Here is a 16,090-nt window from a genome sequence, read left to right as displayed (position 1 = left end):
TGACTGGAAGCTGGTGCTGCTGTTTGTGCAGATGGACAGCCTGTGCGTTTGCCCAGAGCAGGTCAGATAGTCAATCACTGATCACATCCACCCACACATCTCTCTATTCCTTCCTATCCATATCCACCTGCTGCTAGCTAAAGAGTTTCGGAGTAGTGGTGTTGAACATGTCAGACACCACTGCAAAAGCAACAACTGAGACCACATGGGAAGTCAAAGGGGAAAACGCTTTTTTCCTGAGGGCTTAGTTGGGGGTTTATTAGCATTCCAATGCTTCTAAAATGTCTTCCAGGTGAGCAACACTGTTCAGGTGGTTGAGAAGACAATTGGGTTCTTACACTCTCAGGTTAGTGCTTTTATACACATCTCAATATGATGCAAGCCTTAAACAGTAATCTTTACATAATTAAATCAAATTCAATTGAAATTGTCTTACATATCCACACATATTTGTATGTCTACACCTAATTAAGTTGTGGACATGTTTGATTTGCCCTTCAGCTTAAGAAGACCATTGTTAGTGTCATGGTGTGGGATAGTTCAGCCCAACCTGGGTATCTACAGCACAGCAGGTGGGTGTCGACCATAAACTTCATGTGGAAATGTCCTTTTCTTCCATAAGGTATCATTATATCTAGTTATATTCCCAAGTTACAGTGACATGTCATTCTAACACGCTCATAGTTTTTTTTTTAAAAACTCACAACAAAAATCATACAAATCAGTTGTAATCAGCTGTAATCCTTCCTATATCCTCGATGAGGTTTCTCCTTCATTACCGCCATTACTCAGGAACCTGTATTTTCCCCCGAGTAACTTGGACACAGGGGCACAGTGATTGCTGAATGGGCTTTCAGCAACAGCCACCGACCCTGTGGCCATAATGACATCTATCCTTTGCTGATGTAGCTGATATTCTGTGTTCATTGGCAGGGCTTGCCCCTGCAGTGGGGCACGGGCCGCAGGAGAACTGAGACTGCTGAAGGCTGTACTCCCTCAGGTCTTGCAGGTAAAGCCTCAGGCTCAGTGTCTTAAGCTCCTGCTTGTGACCATGTCATCTGCACCAGTTCCTCTCCCCTCCTGTGCCTGTAAACAGCGTCTCTATTTGTTGACAGGAAGCTCTACACCGCCACCTGGTGGACAAGAAGTTTTACAGCGACAGGGAAGATTTCACTGTGGTGCTGCAGAATGCACCTGTTTTTTCCCACCTCCCTGGAGTGAGTGATGAAATACTGCCGGCTGCTCTTTAGGCATGACGATAACAGTGACTTAATACTGAGATGATAATTTTCTTTCTTACCCTTCTGGTTTCTCTATGCCTTTCTTTCTTTCTTTCTTTCTTTCTTTCTATCTATCTACATTTCTATCTTTTTGACAGACTGAATCTGGGCACTATACTGTGGATGAGTCACTCCACACTAACAAGCTGGCTGTACAGTTGTGGGCAAACCTTGTGAGTCATGCCATTACATAAGACATATAGCCCCCCACAGCACAAGCCTCGTGCCCTGTCCGTGTCTCTGAACCATCTGACCGGTCATATTGTCATGTCAAATCTTTCAGCTTCAGCCCGCTGAAGAGCAACGGGATATGGACGACACAAGCTTTGGGATCCCATGCCCAAGCGAGGTTAGTGGACAGTGGGCTGGAAGGATTGACTTTTACAGCCAACACAGAGAATGTGTTTTGTCAAGCTGCATTCGTACAGAAAGAGCAGCTATATGTATTTTCCACTCACATAAAATAACACTAGATAACATCTTATATTAATGCCCCCCACTGTTACAATGTACAATTGGGAATAAAGCAGCTATTTTAATTGGGAATAAACCAGCTATTTTAATTGTTTTCATTCTTTCGTTTGCATCCATTAGGAGCATCCGTACCTGAGGACAGAAAGAAACTCCCCGTCCGAGTCATATGTGAGCGCTGCGGCTCCTGCTGCTGGCTCAGTGAGTGGCATGTCATTTATATTTCATATTGGTCACGTCATGTTGTGGCATAATGTGGTTTGCTGTGACACATTGTCACATCATGTTGCCGTGTCGTACACAAAGTCAGTTATAATGCCATGGTATAAATTGGATAGTCTCAAGTGAATAGTCCTGTCTAGTCTATATTTTGTTGTGTATTACTGTAGCGCTAAATAATACTATGCTGCTTGTCCGGTTTGTGTGTGTGCGTGTGTGTTTGTGTGTGTGTGTGTGTGTTCGTGTGCGTGTGTGTGTTTGTGTGTGTGTATGTGTATGTATATGTGTGTGTGTGTGTGTGTGTGTGTGTGTGTGTGCGTTTGTGTGCAGGTAATGGGAACGGAAATGCCTTGTATGGACCGCAGTCCTTCTCCTGTTACACCAACCTCTGGTGAGAGGAAAAACACACATACACAAACACAAACACACACACACTCATATACATACACACGCACGCACACTCACACACACACACTCACACACACACACACACACACACACAAATATACACGCACAGACACACACACGCACACACACACACACACACACACACACACACACACACACACACACACACAATTATACACGCGCAGACACACACACACACACACACACACACATACACACACACACATTATCAGGCTATGTACAAATTAAATAATCAAGCACCTTAATCCTGTACTATGAACTCCTTGAACAACTAATTCTTTCCCATTTCAGTGCATGAAATCCGTCCAGCTGACCTAAGAGTGGTGGCGGCGATAGGGGACTCACTGACAGTGAGTAACACTCCTGTGATGCCTTCTGTGCTTCCCTTCCTCATTGATATTCGTATCATATTGTGCCTGTACAGTTAGATTTGCAACAGTACAAGACTAGACTCTGTTCTTGTCCTGTAAGGTGTTATGTACTGAGCTACCAGAGTATTTCAGTCTTCAATCCATACTTCCGCTGTCTTTCTCTCTCTCTGATAGGCGGGTAATGGGGTTGGCGCTACTAACGCTAATAACCTGCTCCAGGTGCTGGTTCAGTACCGTGGCCTGTCCTGGAGGTGAGTCCCTCGCAGTCATACTTCGCGCTGGTGGTGACTGCCCCTCTCACCACCATCACGTCTTCCTCATAAGACCACTCAGAGGAAGCATTACAAATATACAAATGTGTCACTGTTGTCTGTTGTCACACATCTGATGTTACACACTGCGTCTCACTAAGCTAACAGGGCTAAAGACAGTTGAGCATGGTGCTGTAAATTCTGTTTTTGACTGGCAAGAACTATTATTGGTTAAAGCCTCTCTCTCTCTCTGCCTGTTTCCTTGTCAGTGTGGGAGGAGACAAGAACCTGTCATCTGTCACCACTCTGCCAAGTGAGTAATCTATTAAAGCCGCACAACAAATCAACCATATTCTATGCCATCCTGTGCTATAAAGAGTTTTAGTGATGAGGTATAGCTGTTTAATTGGGACTGTAATAATCGTAATCCGTGTTGGATTGTGGTGTATAAAAGTGTGTGGTGATCAGGGTTTAAGCGGTGCCATTTAGTTTGTTCATTTTAATTGAATTCAATACGATTCGCTGTGCGCAGACATCCTAAAAGAGTTTAATGCCAACGTGACGGGCTTCTCGGAGGACAAAGGGAAGGAGAACACTCCACAGGCGTTCCTCAACCAGGCCGTTGCTGGGTCCAAAGCCAAGTGAGTGACCTCACCATAGCAATATCTTATTCTCCTTATATCTCTCTCAGTCAGTCTGCCTGTTTGTCTGTCTCTGCAGCTTAGACTTCTTGCTTTCTTCCCGTTTCTACATCCATCTATAATAGTTGTTTTCTCTTCAATCAGTAACCTGATAGGACAGGCTCGGGCCTTGGTGAACAGGATGAAGACAGACACGGTGAGAAAAAAACAGTGTATTCTCAGATGAGATCTCACCCACTGTGTCACGGGCAGTCCTCATTATAAAAACATTAAACAATAAAACAAAAACATTGCAATTCTCACACACACAAAGAGCAAACTCCCAGAGAACTGTTGCACCTCTTCAGGTTCCGGTCATGTTCATTCTTCCACTGGCTTTCAGTAAATAGTTGTAAAAAGTAGACAACTCTTCCTTATTGAACAAGTTTGTGAGTTTCTATGGAGACTTTACATCTAACATTACATGCAATCTTCCTACTGGTATGAGAACCTCTTAATGGATTGAGTATATAACGGCAACAGAAGAGAAGTCACACAGACACACATGCCTGAATGTATGACTCAGGCTTGCCCACTACCTAAAGATGAATCAGTAGTGATATATATATATATATATATATATATGTGTGTGTGTGTGTGTGTGTGTGTGTGTGTGTGTGTGTGTGTGTTTTTCTCCCACCCAGCGTGTTAACTTCCATACTGACTGGAAGGTCATCACTGTGTTCATCGGCGGCAATGACCTGTGTGACTACTGCTCGAACGCTGTGAGTCTTCCACTAACCCCCCACCATACTTCAGCCTTTAGCACTACTGACTGTCTTCCACTAACCCCCCACCATACTTCAGCCTTTAGCACTACTGACTGTCTTCACTGTGAAGGTCTGCTATAAACCTCCTGTAATTTTTCTCTCTTTTCTCTCCATACAGCTCGTCTTCTCCCCAGACAACTTTGTGAGACACATCAGAGAGGCGCTGGACTTTCTTCACAAAGAGGTCAGGAGTTACTGATCTTCTAATCTTCTAATAGAGTGCAATAATAAACATCACAGAACAAGCAGGGAATGTATGCATAAATGGATGGATGGATGGATGGATGGGTGAATGAATGAATGAATGAATGGATGGATGGACGGATGAATGAATGGATGGATGAATAAATATACTTTTCTAGATATGTAAGGTAAATTTGTGTAGATTCTGAGGGACTCATCACACATGCACATCACACATGCACACAGATGACACAGGTTCACACACTAGCTGACCCTACGTGTGTTATTCCTGTGGTGGTTGTGCCTGACACAGGTTCCGAGGGCCATAGTGAACCTGATCGAGCCCATCCACATCACCCCTCTGAGGCGCATGCACCAGGAGCCCTCAATCAGGTGCCCCACCTGGCTGGTCAAGTGAGTGCCTGAGATCTCTCTCTCTCTCTCTCTCTCTCTCAACCTCTCTCTCTCTCAATCTTTCTCAATCTCTCTCTCTCTCTCTCAATTCAATTCAAAGAAGATTTATTGGCATGAATGTTTTTTTAACACTATTGCCAAAGCTCTCTCTCTCTCTTAGTCTCCATCACTTTCACTCTCTATGTCTTGCTCACTCTCTCTCTCTCTCTCTCTCTTAGTCTCCATTGCTTTCCCGTTCTTTCTCTCACTTTCTCTCTCTCTGTCTTGCTCGCTCTCTCTCTCTTTGTCTTGCTCACTCTCTCTCTCTCTAGTATTCTCTGTGTTGTCTAATGTGCGTCTGCTCTGTGTGCAGTATTATCTGCCCCTGTGTTGTCGGACCAAAGCAGAACTCAGATGCAGAGCGGAGGCTGAATGATCTCAACAGACTTTACCAGGTAGGAGAGGAAGAGGGCACTAACTGTAGAAATCAACGTCTGTACCTTTCAATAGAGATGTGAATATGAGTATTTACTAATCTATCTCTCTAACATAGCGGGCCATCCACGAACTGATTGAGTCTGAGCGTTATGACACACATGACAATTTCACCGTGGTCATACAACCTTTCCTGAGGGAGATTGTACTTCCTGTACTTCCAGTGAGACTCATACACAAACACACAATATCAACATGTACATGATTTCTACCTGTCAAAATAGAATCAAGACAACCTTTCTTCCTGTCCAGTGCTTTAGTTTTCTTTCTCTACCTCCCTAATCTTCCGTCTGTGTCCCCCTCTCAGGACGGGCGTCCAGACCGCTCTTATTTCTCTCCTGACTGTTTCCACCTAAGCCAGAGGGCCCACACGCAAATGGCACGAGCACTGTGGAATAACATGGTAAACAAACTACTGCAAGGCCTTACACTCAGTGTGTTTACATGATGGTATAATTCGAATCTTTGCTTAGTCGGACTATGCTTTCTTTCGAGGGTAGGTGCTATTATCCCAATGTACATGGCAGTGAATAAATCGAATCATTGGCCGAAAGCATGTCATATCCGATACGATAGGTGGCGCTGTTTTTATTACAACTAGTGGTGATACAGCCCTTTCCGCTTGACCTCTTCACCACTACCAATAACAACAACAGTTGATTGAGCATGAATCGCGTCTGTTCATCGGTCCAGAAATGCGTGTTGCCTCTTGGGTTGTTTGTTTGTTTGTTTGTTTGTTTCTGCCAGGCCGATGTGTTTATAAGTTACATTATTCAAAGGTGAAAGATAAAAGGCGAGAGAAACGCATGCACATTCACACACACACACGCGCGCAAATAATGGGTTACAGCCAAAACGCATTGCCCTTCTGCCAGTTGCATCAAATTGTTTAAGTACTTCTTCGCTGTCGATTTCCAAATCTGTGTGAATATTCATAAGAGCAAGTCCAGTCAGTCTTTTGTCAGTCATCGTACTTCGTAAGATATGTCTTAAGACGCCCCATTGTACTGAAAGACCGCTCAGCAGACGCTGTGGAAACGGGCAAATGTGCCGAACTTTCCAGGGCTTGATAAAGCTCACTGCATTCGGGCTGTAGCTCATTTAGCTGTTTCCAGCTCTATATCTGCATCGTCAACGCTGGGCATTAGTTGTCCGTACTCCGATTTTATAGTTTCCCCATCGTAATAAATATGCATTCATGATATTTTTCTATGACCGAGTTTGACAGGTATTGGTCAGGTAATAGTCGAGTGACAGCTGATTTCACAAGCATTAACTTTAAACCAGAATATTATAACGTGTCGGCATAGTCGCCCCGTAATGCCGTGCAGCGGGCGCATACTGTTATACTTTATGTTATGCATGACGTTCCCTAGGCTATATGTTCCTTACCGTTCTAATTACATGTCGTTGTTCTGTGTTGGGACAGAGCTTATACAGGTGGGTGACGGTAGCACAGTCTGTTCGTGGGCATAAAGCCCGTGCCATTGTGACAGTGTGTTGTGTTTAATAAAAAGCCATAACAAATATACCACGCTTCCGTGATTTGTTACAATATAATGGTCTTGCTTCTATAATGTATAAACACGTAGGTTACAGGGTGGGTGTGGCAGAGAGAGAGAGGGAGAGCGATGATGCACACGGATATATCAGATTTAGCGACCGGAGCAAAGTTATGTTGCTGTAACGTTGAACTCTTTACAATCAATAAATACAGTACTTAATAGGCTAATTGATACAATATCTCCTCGTTTGAGTGTGGTTGTTTGAGTGCAATGGGAGTGTATGATCGTTATTGTCTATAAAGCAGTGTTTCTCAAACTTTTTCAGACCAAGGACCACTTAGCCAATAAAAATTCGCGGACCATTTAACTAAATATCCCATGAACAACATGCCTCCTACCCATCACAAAACACAACGATGCGCATACTGACCGCAGTATTTCACTACCAACAGTAGGCTAGCCCACTGGCATTAATACAGCCATCCTAGTAGTCAACTTTTCATAATTAAAAGCTGTCATTATCCAACGTCACACAACACAGAATATAGCCTAGTTATCATCTTGCTGTCTCAGCGGGAGAAAAACACAGTGTTTTGAATGCAACTCCGCGACGAGATAATGCCATATGAGGCTGAACCACTTTCTCCTTGTCTATGTTTGAGGCTTTCTCATTTAATTTTCTTTTCATAGTTCCTGTCTTAAGCCACCAATCCATGACCTTGTTAATAGATTAGACAACTCTTTATTAGATTAGGCTACTACTGGCTGTGTTCTCTTCGTTCTGAGTTGTATGTTAGAAATGTCGCAATAATTTACTTGTGGCCGTCGCGGACCACACTTCATCATATTTGATAGAATGAAGAACAAATTAGTTGTGAATACTATCACCGAGTTTGAAAGGTATTTGGTCAGGTAACAGCCCTTTAACAGCTGATTTGCTTTCTGATTTGACAGTACTGCTGTGTGTTTTAAGCAAATAAAATGTGGACTGTTTACAAGCGGGCACCTGCTATCGTTGATTATACAGTAAATACGTTGTGAAATGAAACAAAAACACATCACAGTTAAAGATGTATTAGTATTGATTGATTCACATCGATATGAATGGATGACATGACTAACAAGTGGTGGGAAATTAATATGAAAGTATTTGTTCGGTGAATTAGCGCGCTCTGTCCAAACAGTCGCAGTCAACGTTTTTGTCAACACTGGCACCACATAAGTATCGTAATTTGAACGTCCTTATACGTTTTTAAGGAGGGGTTGTAAAGGTACTCATATCTTCGGACCTCTTCTGTTATGTTTGTTCATAGTCAACAAGAATAAGCTTGTGAGACAGTCTGCAGGATATTCATAAATAAACGTGTCATTAGTATGAACAGCTGAGACAACGTATCGTCTCTTTCGTCTTCCGGGTCACGACCTGGCAGGGAGGGAGGGAGGATGGCGGCGGGATCTCAAGCATGCGCAAAGACGCAAAGTCCAGTTCCTTATCCAATTCACCGTTACATGCCGCAATAGTCGAACTATCAACTGGATCGGATCGAGTTATCCAGGGGTGTTAGTCCGACTATGTGCGGTCCGACTACGATCCGACTAAGGTGCTTACATGAAACGGATAATGCGATTTCAGTCCGACTAAGGCAGTTATTCGAATCCATGTAACCACGGTCACTGTGTATGCATGAATGGGTCTATCTTTGTGAGAGTCTCTGTGTGTGTGTGTGTGTGTGTGTGAGAGAGTGTCTGTGTTTGTGTGAGTGTCTGTGTGTGTCTGTGTGTGTGTGTGTGTGTGTGTGTGTGTGTGTGTTTGGAAACACACAATAATGTGTGGCTCATTGATGTGTGTGTGTGAGTGTCTGTGTGTGTGAGTGTCTCTGTGTGTGTGTGTGTGTGTGTGTGTGTGTGTGTGTGTGTGTGTTTGGAAACACACAGTTATGTGTGGCTCATTGGCTCATTGATGGGTGTGTGTGTGTTTCTTACTCCATTCTGTTTGTTCTGCTTCAGCTAGAGCCTCTGGGCAATAAGACTCACATTCAGGACTTCACAGCTGGCCTCAAGCTCACGTGCCCCTCTCAGGTGAGCAGGTCGTTCAGAACACAGCCAGACTTACCCTAGGCCAAACCCTGGGCCTCACCCTGGGCCTCACGACAGATTCATGACGCATGACAGACCTGTAGCTCAGCGACTGGGGAAGGCAGAAGCAGCATAGTCAGTTTTTTCCCCCTAAAGCAATCAATCTCCTCACAAACCCATGCTAGCTCCCATCTCATCCCATACCACCCACAACGCATCGACGCCAATGCCTCCCCCACCACACACACACACACACACACACACCCTACAATGGACCCAACCCAATACACTATTACGTCACTTTTAGATATATTCTATTATGTGTCTCCTTTCACTTTCACTTCATCTCAGTGTGCTCTTCTATGTCTTATTCTGTTTTAATCTCAGTGCTCTTCTGTGTCTTATTCTGTCTTAATCTCAGTGTGCTCTTCTATGTCTTATTCTGATTAAATCTCAGTGTGCTCTTCTGTATCTTATTCTTTCTTAATCTCAGTGTGCTCTTCTGTGTCTTATTCTGTTTTAATCTCAGTGTGCTCTTCTGTATCTTATTCTTTCTTAATCTCAGTGTGCTCTTCTATGTCTTATTCTGATTAAATCTCAGTGTGCTCTTCTGTGTCTTATTCTGATTTAATCTCAGTGTGCTCTTCTATGTCTTATTCTGATTAAATCTCAGTGTGCTCTTCTATGTCTTATTCTGATTAAATCTCAGTGTGCTCTTCTGTGTCTTATTCTGATTTAATCTCAGTGTGCTCTTCTGTATCTTATTCTGATTTAGTCTCAGTGTGCTCTTCTGTGTCTTATTCTGCTATTGTCATGTTTCACTGTGCTGTATCACCAAGTCAAAACATTGTACATTTGGCAAATAAAGTGATTCTGATTCTGAAGACCCTGAGTCTCAGACATACAGTAGGCCTATATACAAATGAAAGGGTGTACGCTCACAGTACTATATGTTGCTAGAGGGATACAAGCATTTGATAAATAGATGTATGTAAATCACACTATGGTCCTTACTCGATTGCTTCTCATCAGACTTGGACTGATTTTTGCTGATTAATGTGCCCCTTCACAGAGCTCCCCCTTCATGAGGACTTACAAAAACAGCAACTACACCTATCAAGGCCCTAAACCAACACCACCTCCAACCACGGTGAGCATTTCCCTAATCATGACTTTACCATATGGATAACATGAGTGACAACACAATGGCTGGACCCACTTTGGTGTTTTGTAATTTTGACCAAAATTATGCACACAATCCATTACATGTGAACAACTGTTATTTTATTCATATCACAACCCAACACTAGGTGGCGAGATGTCTGTGTCATTAATCTGGAGTTTGCTGCGCAAACAGTAGACTTAGGTCTATAACAGGGAACTCTCCTCCAGTGAATATACTTTTCTTGGTATTATGCTTAGAACGAGAATCCTGAATGTATAGTTTCTGAGTTAATACAACAGCAACATTTGCATTCAAATGGTTACATTCCATACATCAGTTTAAAAAGTCCTCAATAAGCTGTTGAACTGCCCTTGTTGGCTTATTACAAAAACCCTGGCTGATGTGAGCTGTTTTGTGCTTGTGTTCTTCCAGGAATGGGGCAGAGATTTCTCCTGCAAGTCTGTGGCTCCATCCGCCTCCGTGCCCACGTCAGGTAGGAGACGCAGAGAGCACCCGAACAGATCTGAGGATAGGAACGAGGGGGCGCTAGTGGTGGAGGAGGAGGAGGTGGAGGAGGAGGAACCACTTACATAATAGTCTATATTTATATCAGGGAACATGTTGATATAAACATGTTATATATGCACCCGTGTTCTTGGATATTTATGCATACACCTGGCCAACCTTTTCCTTTTATCTGTGCCATAAAGTAAGGTTGAACACAGCATTATCCTTTTATCTGTGCCATAAAGTAAGGTTGAACACAGCATTATCCTTTTATCTGTGCCATAAAGTAAGGTTGAACACAGCATTATCCTTTTATCTTATCTGTGCCATAAAGTAAGGTTGAACACAGCATTATCCTTTTATCTGTGCCATAAAGTAAGGTTGAACACAGCATTACCCTTTTATCTGTGCCATAAAGTAAGGTTGAACACAGCATTATCCTTTTATCTGTGCCATAAAGTAAGGTTGAACACAGCATTATCCTTTTATCTGTGCCATAAAGTAAGGTTGAACACAGCATTATCCTTTTATCTGTGCCATAAAGTAAGGTTGAACACAGCATTATCCTTTTATCTTATCTGTGCCATAAAGTAAGGTTGAACACAGCATTATCCTTTTATCTGTGCCATAAAGTAAGGTTGAACACAGCATTACCCTTTTATCTGTGCCATAAAGTAAGGTTGAACACAGCATTACCCTTTTATCTGTGCCATAAAGTAAGGTTGAACACAGCATTATCCTTTTATCTGTGCCATAAAGTAAGGTTGAACACAGCATTATCCTTGCATCTTATATGAATAAGATATCAACATAGCATAAGGAGAGTGGGGCAGCTCTTAGTATAAGTATGAATGATGTGCATATCTGCTCATCTCTCACCTCTAGCACACAAACTCAGGCCTGCTGATATCAAAGTGGTGGCTGCACTGGGGGACTCTATTACGGTGAGTGTGTGTGTGTGTGTGTGTGTGTGAGCACACATGAGTTTGCACACAAATATACAGGATCTGTAATCTGACCATTCTTTATCAAGCATTAATGGTCCATTAGCGGTGGCTCAGACACCCATCCCTTTCATCTTGTATCACCCCCCCTTTCAATCAGTCTCTCTCTCTGAATACTGATGCTCTCTGTTTAGGCTGATGCTTTCAGGGCTCCTGTCCGGGATGCTGTGTTTTAAAAGTGCAGTTCTGGGATGCTGTGTTTTAAAAGTGCAGTTCTGGGATGCTGTGTTTTAAAAGTGCGGTAATGTTTATTACAGGCTGGACGTGCAGCAAAGGCCAAAACCTACAATGACCTAAAAAAAGAGTATAGGGGGGTGTCATGGAGGTGAGCGTGGAGAAACACACATTATTATACACACAAACACATACACGCACACACACACAAACCCGCACACAGACACACACGCACACACACAAAAACACACACACACAAACACACAAGCACAACCACACACACACACACACACAACCAACCACACATGCACACAAATATACACACTCATGCTCACCAATGCGCTCTACATGAAAACTCCTACAGATGATTAAGAGCATACAAACAGTTCGTAGTTGTAGAGTCAGCTAATTATTTATTATTATTTATTTCATTCATTAATTAATTTACTAATTATTTGTGTCTTTTCTCAGTATTGGGGGTGACAACGACTTAAAGACCATCACTACTCTGCCAAGTGAGTGAATGCGACCTCCATAACAATACATTATCATTCAAGACGTTAGAGGTAGTACCCTGCAGAGTGTGATGCTAACCCTTATGTACAGTATGTGTCTCTAACTCAGCCTGCATAATACAACCTGCAAGCCCATGGATGCACTTCTCCTCTCATTTCTGCATTCTTCTGTCTCTTTTAGATATTCTAAAGAACTTTAACCCCTCCATCCAAGGCTTCTCAAAGGGTCAAGGGTCATTTCAAAAAGGGTTCAACATGGCCGTCTCGGGAGCACAGGCCTCGTGAGTTGTGTGTGTGTGTTGAAACCAGATCTATTTATTTGTTTCTGTTTTTGTTTGTTTGTTTGTTTGCTTCCTGACTACTCATTCTCTTTTCCCGAACAGTGAAATCCCAGCACAGATAAGGTCTCTTATCCAAGCCATGAAAACTAACAATGTATGTTCCCTTGATATTCTTGAAAATACAGAATAGAGGAAACAAAACATTGGCCCTTAAAACAAAGGACCAGTACATCAAATGACTCTGATTTTAATGTGAATATCTGATCCTTTCCTCATAGAAAGTCAACTATGCAGAGGACTGGAAGCTGGTGACACTGTTTGTTGGAGTCGGTGATTTGTGTCACTACTGCAAAGACCAAGTGAGACCTTTCTCTTCACTTGATCTTTTCCTCTCTCTTTCACACACACACACACACACACACACACACACACACACACACACACACACACACACACACACACACACACACACACACACACACACACACACAAACAGACAAACAGACAATCACATTTGCATGCAAATACATTCACATACATAATTGAGACCTTACTGCACATTTTTTTAAATGACGATACTGTACTCTCTTTGCACAGAATAACCTGTCATCAAAGAACTTCACTGAACATCTTATTGACAGCCTGGACCTGCTGTATGGTGAGGTAAGAGCATGATGACTGTCAGAGGAAATAACAGACGTGAATGAGTGTAACGAGGCAGTGGTTGTTGATTTATTTAAGGAACTGATTGCCTTTTCATCTCTGTAATTCCCTATCCCTCTCAAACACACACACACACACACAAACACACACACACACACACACGCACACTCACGTGTACTCTCATGTTCTGGCTTTAGGTGCCACGGGTGTTGGTAAACATCCTTGAAGTTCCACAAATTGATTTATTGAAGAAAATCAACAAAGGGACCCTGACCTGTAGCTTCCTTCCAAGGTAAAGTATAGATACATAGGAGTCACTTCGTTCTGAAAGGGACTAGGAACAGAAGTGCCCATTCAGCTGTGTAGCACAATAACCCCAAGCATTAACACTCACAGAATACACTATTAGGAGACGGTTTAGGGAAGCAGTTATTGCACCTTGAAGCCAACACCATTGAGGAAGGACAAAAACCTTGGCATCCTTATATAAAAATATATATAAATATAAATACCTTAACAATCATTTGTATGTTTTATAGTCCATCATCAGTCATGCCCAAGTTTGCATCTGAATGTTTGTGTCATATTTGGTAACAGTTTTAAGAGTGGTAATATGGGGTTAATGTACTGAAACTATCCAAACCAACTAATTAGCAACATCCTATTTATCTGCTTCATTTCCCAGGACCTTTTGGATGGTGTTCACTGAGCACACATTTACAGCCTCTTATAGTAGCAAGCCACTTAGCTGCTAACTAAGACCTGAGAAACTAATAGTGAGAGTCACAGATTGTCCCTGTCAGTTTACAGCCCACTTCTCTATTTTTATCGAATCTCCTCTAATAGCTACTGCTCTTTGTCTTTTTGTTTATGTGTATGTATGTATGTGTGTGTGTGTGTGTGTGTGTGTGTGTGTGTGTGTCTGTGTGTGTGTGTGTGTGTGTGTGTGTGTACGTGTGTGTGTGCAGGGAAACATGTCCGTGTGTGATTGTTCCTGATGAGAACTCCCCTGAGCTGATGGAGCTGAAGAGGGTCAATGTGGAGTACCAGGTAGGAATGACCAGGTCCAGGCCAGGGAGAAGGCGTACTCAAGGCCAACTCACTCCCACAAATATAACATTGCATTGATACATTACTGGATCTGACCCCATGTCACTTTGGCATCTGTGTCGTACCAGCATCACTTTAGTTACATAAATATTAGTTATCACTCATCAGTCACACAGCAGCTATTTCAGAAGCTTCCAGAAGCCCACAGTAGCTCACCTGTATGGTTAGCTTGTCTGTTTGTCTGCTTGTCTGGTGATCATTGATGCATGATCAATTTTTTGACCTGTTTCTTCTCTTCTCTTTCCTTCTTCTCTCTGTTTCTTCCTGTCCAGGCTGCATTGGAGCAGTTGGTGTCTGGGGGGCGCTACGATGAACGGGAGGATTTCGCTTTGGTCCTCCAGCCCTTTTTACTACATCCCATGGTCCCTTTGGTCGGGGTGGGTATTATACCTTAACACCACAACACACACAAAGACATAACCATATATTCAACGAGAGGCACGAAAATATACACTTACTCTCCTATGCCAATACAGGTTGGGCAGCCTGACCTGAGTTACTTCTCCCTGGACTGCGTTCACCTCAGTGAGAAGACTCACTCTGAAATGGCCACCGCGCTCTGGAACAACATGGTGAGCAGGCAAAGACAGCAGAACACACATAAGCCACTGTATGCTCACTGTGTGCTGTGGATCGATTTCAATTCATATAGATGATGAGTGTACAAATGTGTCACAGCTGGAACCAGTTGGCAGGAAGCATTTCTACACCAACTTCACATATGACCGCACAAAGATTCACTGTCCCTCAGAGGTAAGAGAGATCTAGTGTCTACTAAAGGTTCACATGAAGGTAAAAATATGTGAGACAAAATGATTTTATTGGATTCAGTGTTCCAGCCTCTCTTCAAAGCTTTGCTGTAGCCCTAAATCAGAGATAAAAATTAAAACTCATGGATTGATGTTACTCTTGGACAGAGGGGACCCAGTGAAGAGATTCCCCTCTGAACAGGCCTTCAGACTTTATTGTGTTTGTAGTGGAGAACCAAAATTCTTACCTGCTGCTCTTCACCAGGCTCAGCCGTTCATCTTCACCCACCACAACAGTCAACCCAGCCCTGTCCCAGTCACAACCCCAGGCCCCACATCCACCCCGCGCGAAACAACCTCTGCCCCTCCAGTGCCCTCATGCCCAGCCTCTGTGCCTGTGTGGGTACCAGTGGTCCTGGCCATAACAGGCCTTCTGATTGGCTGGGGACTCACCTGGATGGTGTTCTCGCGGCAACAAAGACGGATGCTGAAGAGCATGAAGACAGAAGGAAAGGACACAGACAAGAAAGAGACAGGGTTGTAACGGGGGTTGTTCACTCCAACAATCGAACTGTTCCAGCAGAAACCATGTGCTCTTGATAAGCAGACCCAGGGAAGTTGTAGCAAATAGGTTAGATTTATGCTTATATGTATGTCAACTATGTGACACATCAAACCCATCCACTTTTCTCAACAATTCACAAAATATACAGTGTCACTGTACCACACAACTATCAGCCCATCGCAGTGGGAAACATAATACAAGAATTTAGTATAAAACACAGCTAGGTTCATTCAA

At 43.0% G+C, this 16,090-nt stretch overlaps 1 protein-coding gene across 1 annotated transcript in view; it reads left to right on the top strand.

Moving 5' to 3' along the window:
- The window catches only part of LOC116223878 (phospholipase B1, membrane-associated-like), a 20,842-nt gene extending 5,007 nt beyond the window's left edge, over positions 1 to 15,835 (top strand). The window contains exons 8-43 of the mRNA XM_031582144.2: positions 1 to 61; positions 293 to 346; positions 502 to 572; positions 934 to 1,009; positions 1,116 to 1,217; positions 1,379 to 1,453; positions 1,564 to 1,629; positions 1,875 to 1,952; positions 2,301 to 2,361; positions 2,691 to 2,749; positions 2,945 to 3,021; positions 3,291 to 3,334; positions 3,554 to 3,662; positions 3,807 to 3,858; positions 4,346 to 4,426; positions 4,590 to 4,655; positions 4,968 to 5,068; positions 5,421 to 5,502; positions 5,601 to 5,705; positions 5,850 to 5,945; positions 9,055 to 9,126; positions 10,196 to 10,273; positions 10,721 to 10,781; positions 11,681 to 11,739; positions 12,057 to 12,124; positions 12,445 to 12,488; positions 12,670 to 12,769; positions 12,872 to 12,923; positions 13,048 to 13,128; positions 13,367 to 13,432; positions 13,630 to 13,724; positions 14,401 to 14,482; positions 14,815 to 14,919; positions 15,019 to 15,114; positions 15,221 to 15,295; positions 15,557 to 15,835. The exon at positions 1 to 61 is cut by the window's left edge and continues 5 nt beyond it. Of these exons, the coding sequence (XP_031438004.1) occupies positions 1 to 61; positions 293 to 346; positions 502 to 572; positions 934 to 1,009; positions 1,116 to 1,217; positions 1,379 to 1,453; positions 1,564 to 1,629; positions 1,875 to 1,952; positions 2,301 to 2,361; positions 2,691 to 2,749; positions 2,945 to 3,021; positions 3,291 to 3,334; positions 3,554 to 3,662; positions 3,807 to 3,858; positions 4,346 to 4,426; positions 4,590 to 4,655; positions 4,968 to 5,068; positions 5,421 to 5,502; positions 5,601 to 5,705; positions 5,850 to 5,945; positions 9,055 to 9,126; positions 10,196 to 10,273; positions 10,721 to 10,781; positions 11,681 to 11,739; positions 12,057 to 12,124; positions 12,445 to 12,488; positions 12,670 to 12,769; positions 12,872 to 12,923; positions 13,048 to 13,128; positions 13,367 to 13,432; positions 13,630 to 13,724; positions 14,401 to 14,482; positions 14,815 to 14,919; positions 15,019 to 15,114; positions 15,221 to 15,295; positions 15,557 to 15,835 (2,929 nt within the window). The remainder of the gene's footprint in view (positions 62 to 292; positions 347 to 501; positions 573 to 933; positions 1,010 to 1,115; positions 1,218 to 1,378; positions 1,454 to 1,563; positions 1,630 to 1,874; positions 1,953 to 2,300; positions 2,362 to 2,690; positions 2,750 to 2,944; positions 3,022 to 3,290; positions 3,335 to 3,553; positions 3,663 to 3,806; positions 3,859 to 4,345; positions 4,427 to 4,589; positions 4,656 to 4,967; positions 5,069 to 5,420; positions 5,503 to 5,600; positions 5,706 to 5,849; positions 5,946 to 9,054; positions 9,127 to 10,195; positions 10,274 to 10,720; positions 10,782 to 11,680; positions 11,740 to 12,056; positions 12,125 to 12,444; positions 12,489 to 12,669; positions 12,770 to 12,871; positions 12,924 to 13,047; positions 13,129 to 13,366; positions 13,433 to 13,629; positions 13,725 to 14,400; positions 14,483 to 14,814; positions 14,920 to 15,018; positions 15,115 to 15,220; positions 15,296 to 15,556) is intronic.
- The last annotated feature ends 255 nt before the right edge of the window (positions 15,836 to 16,090 follow it).

Source organism: Clupea harengus, chromosome 15, assembly GCF_900700415.2.
Source record: "Clupea harengus chromosome 15, Ch_v2.0.2, whole genome shotgun sequence".
Classification (NCBI taxonomy): domain Eukaryota; kingdom Metazoa; phylum Chordata; class Actinopteri; order Clupeiformes; family Clupeidae; genus Clupea; species Clupea harengus.
Note: the sequence above shows the minus strand (reverse complement) of the source record. Positions and strands in the feature narration are given on the sequence as shown.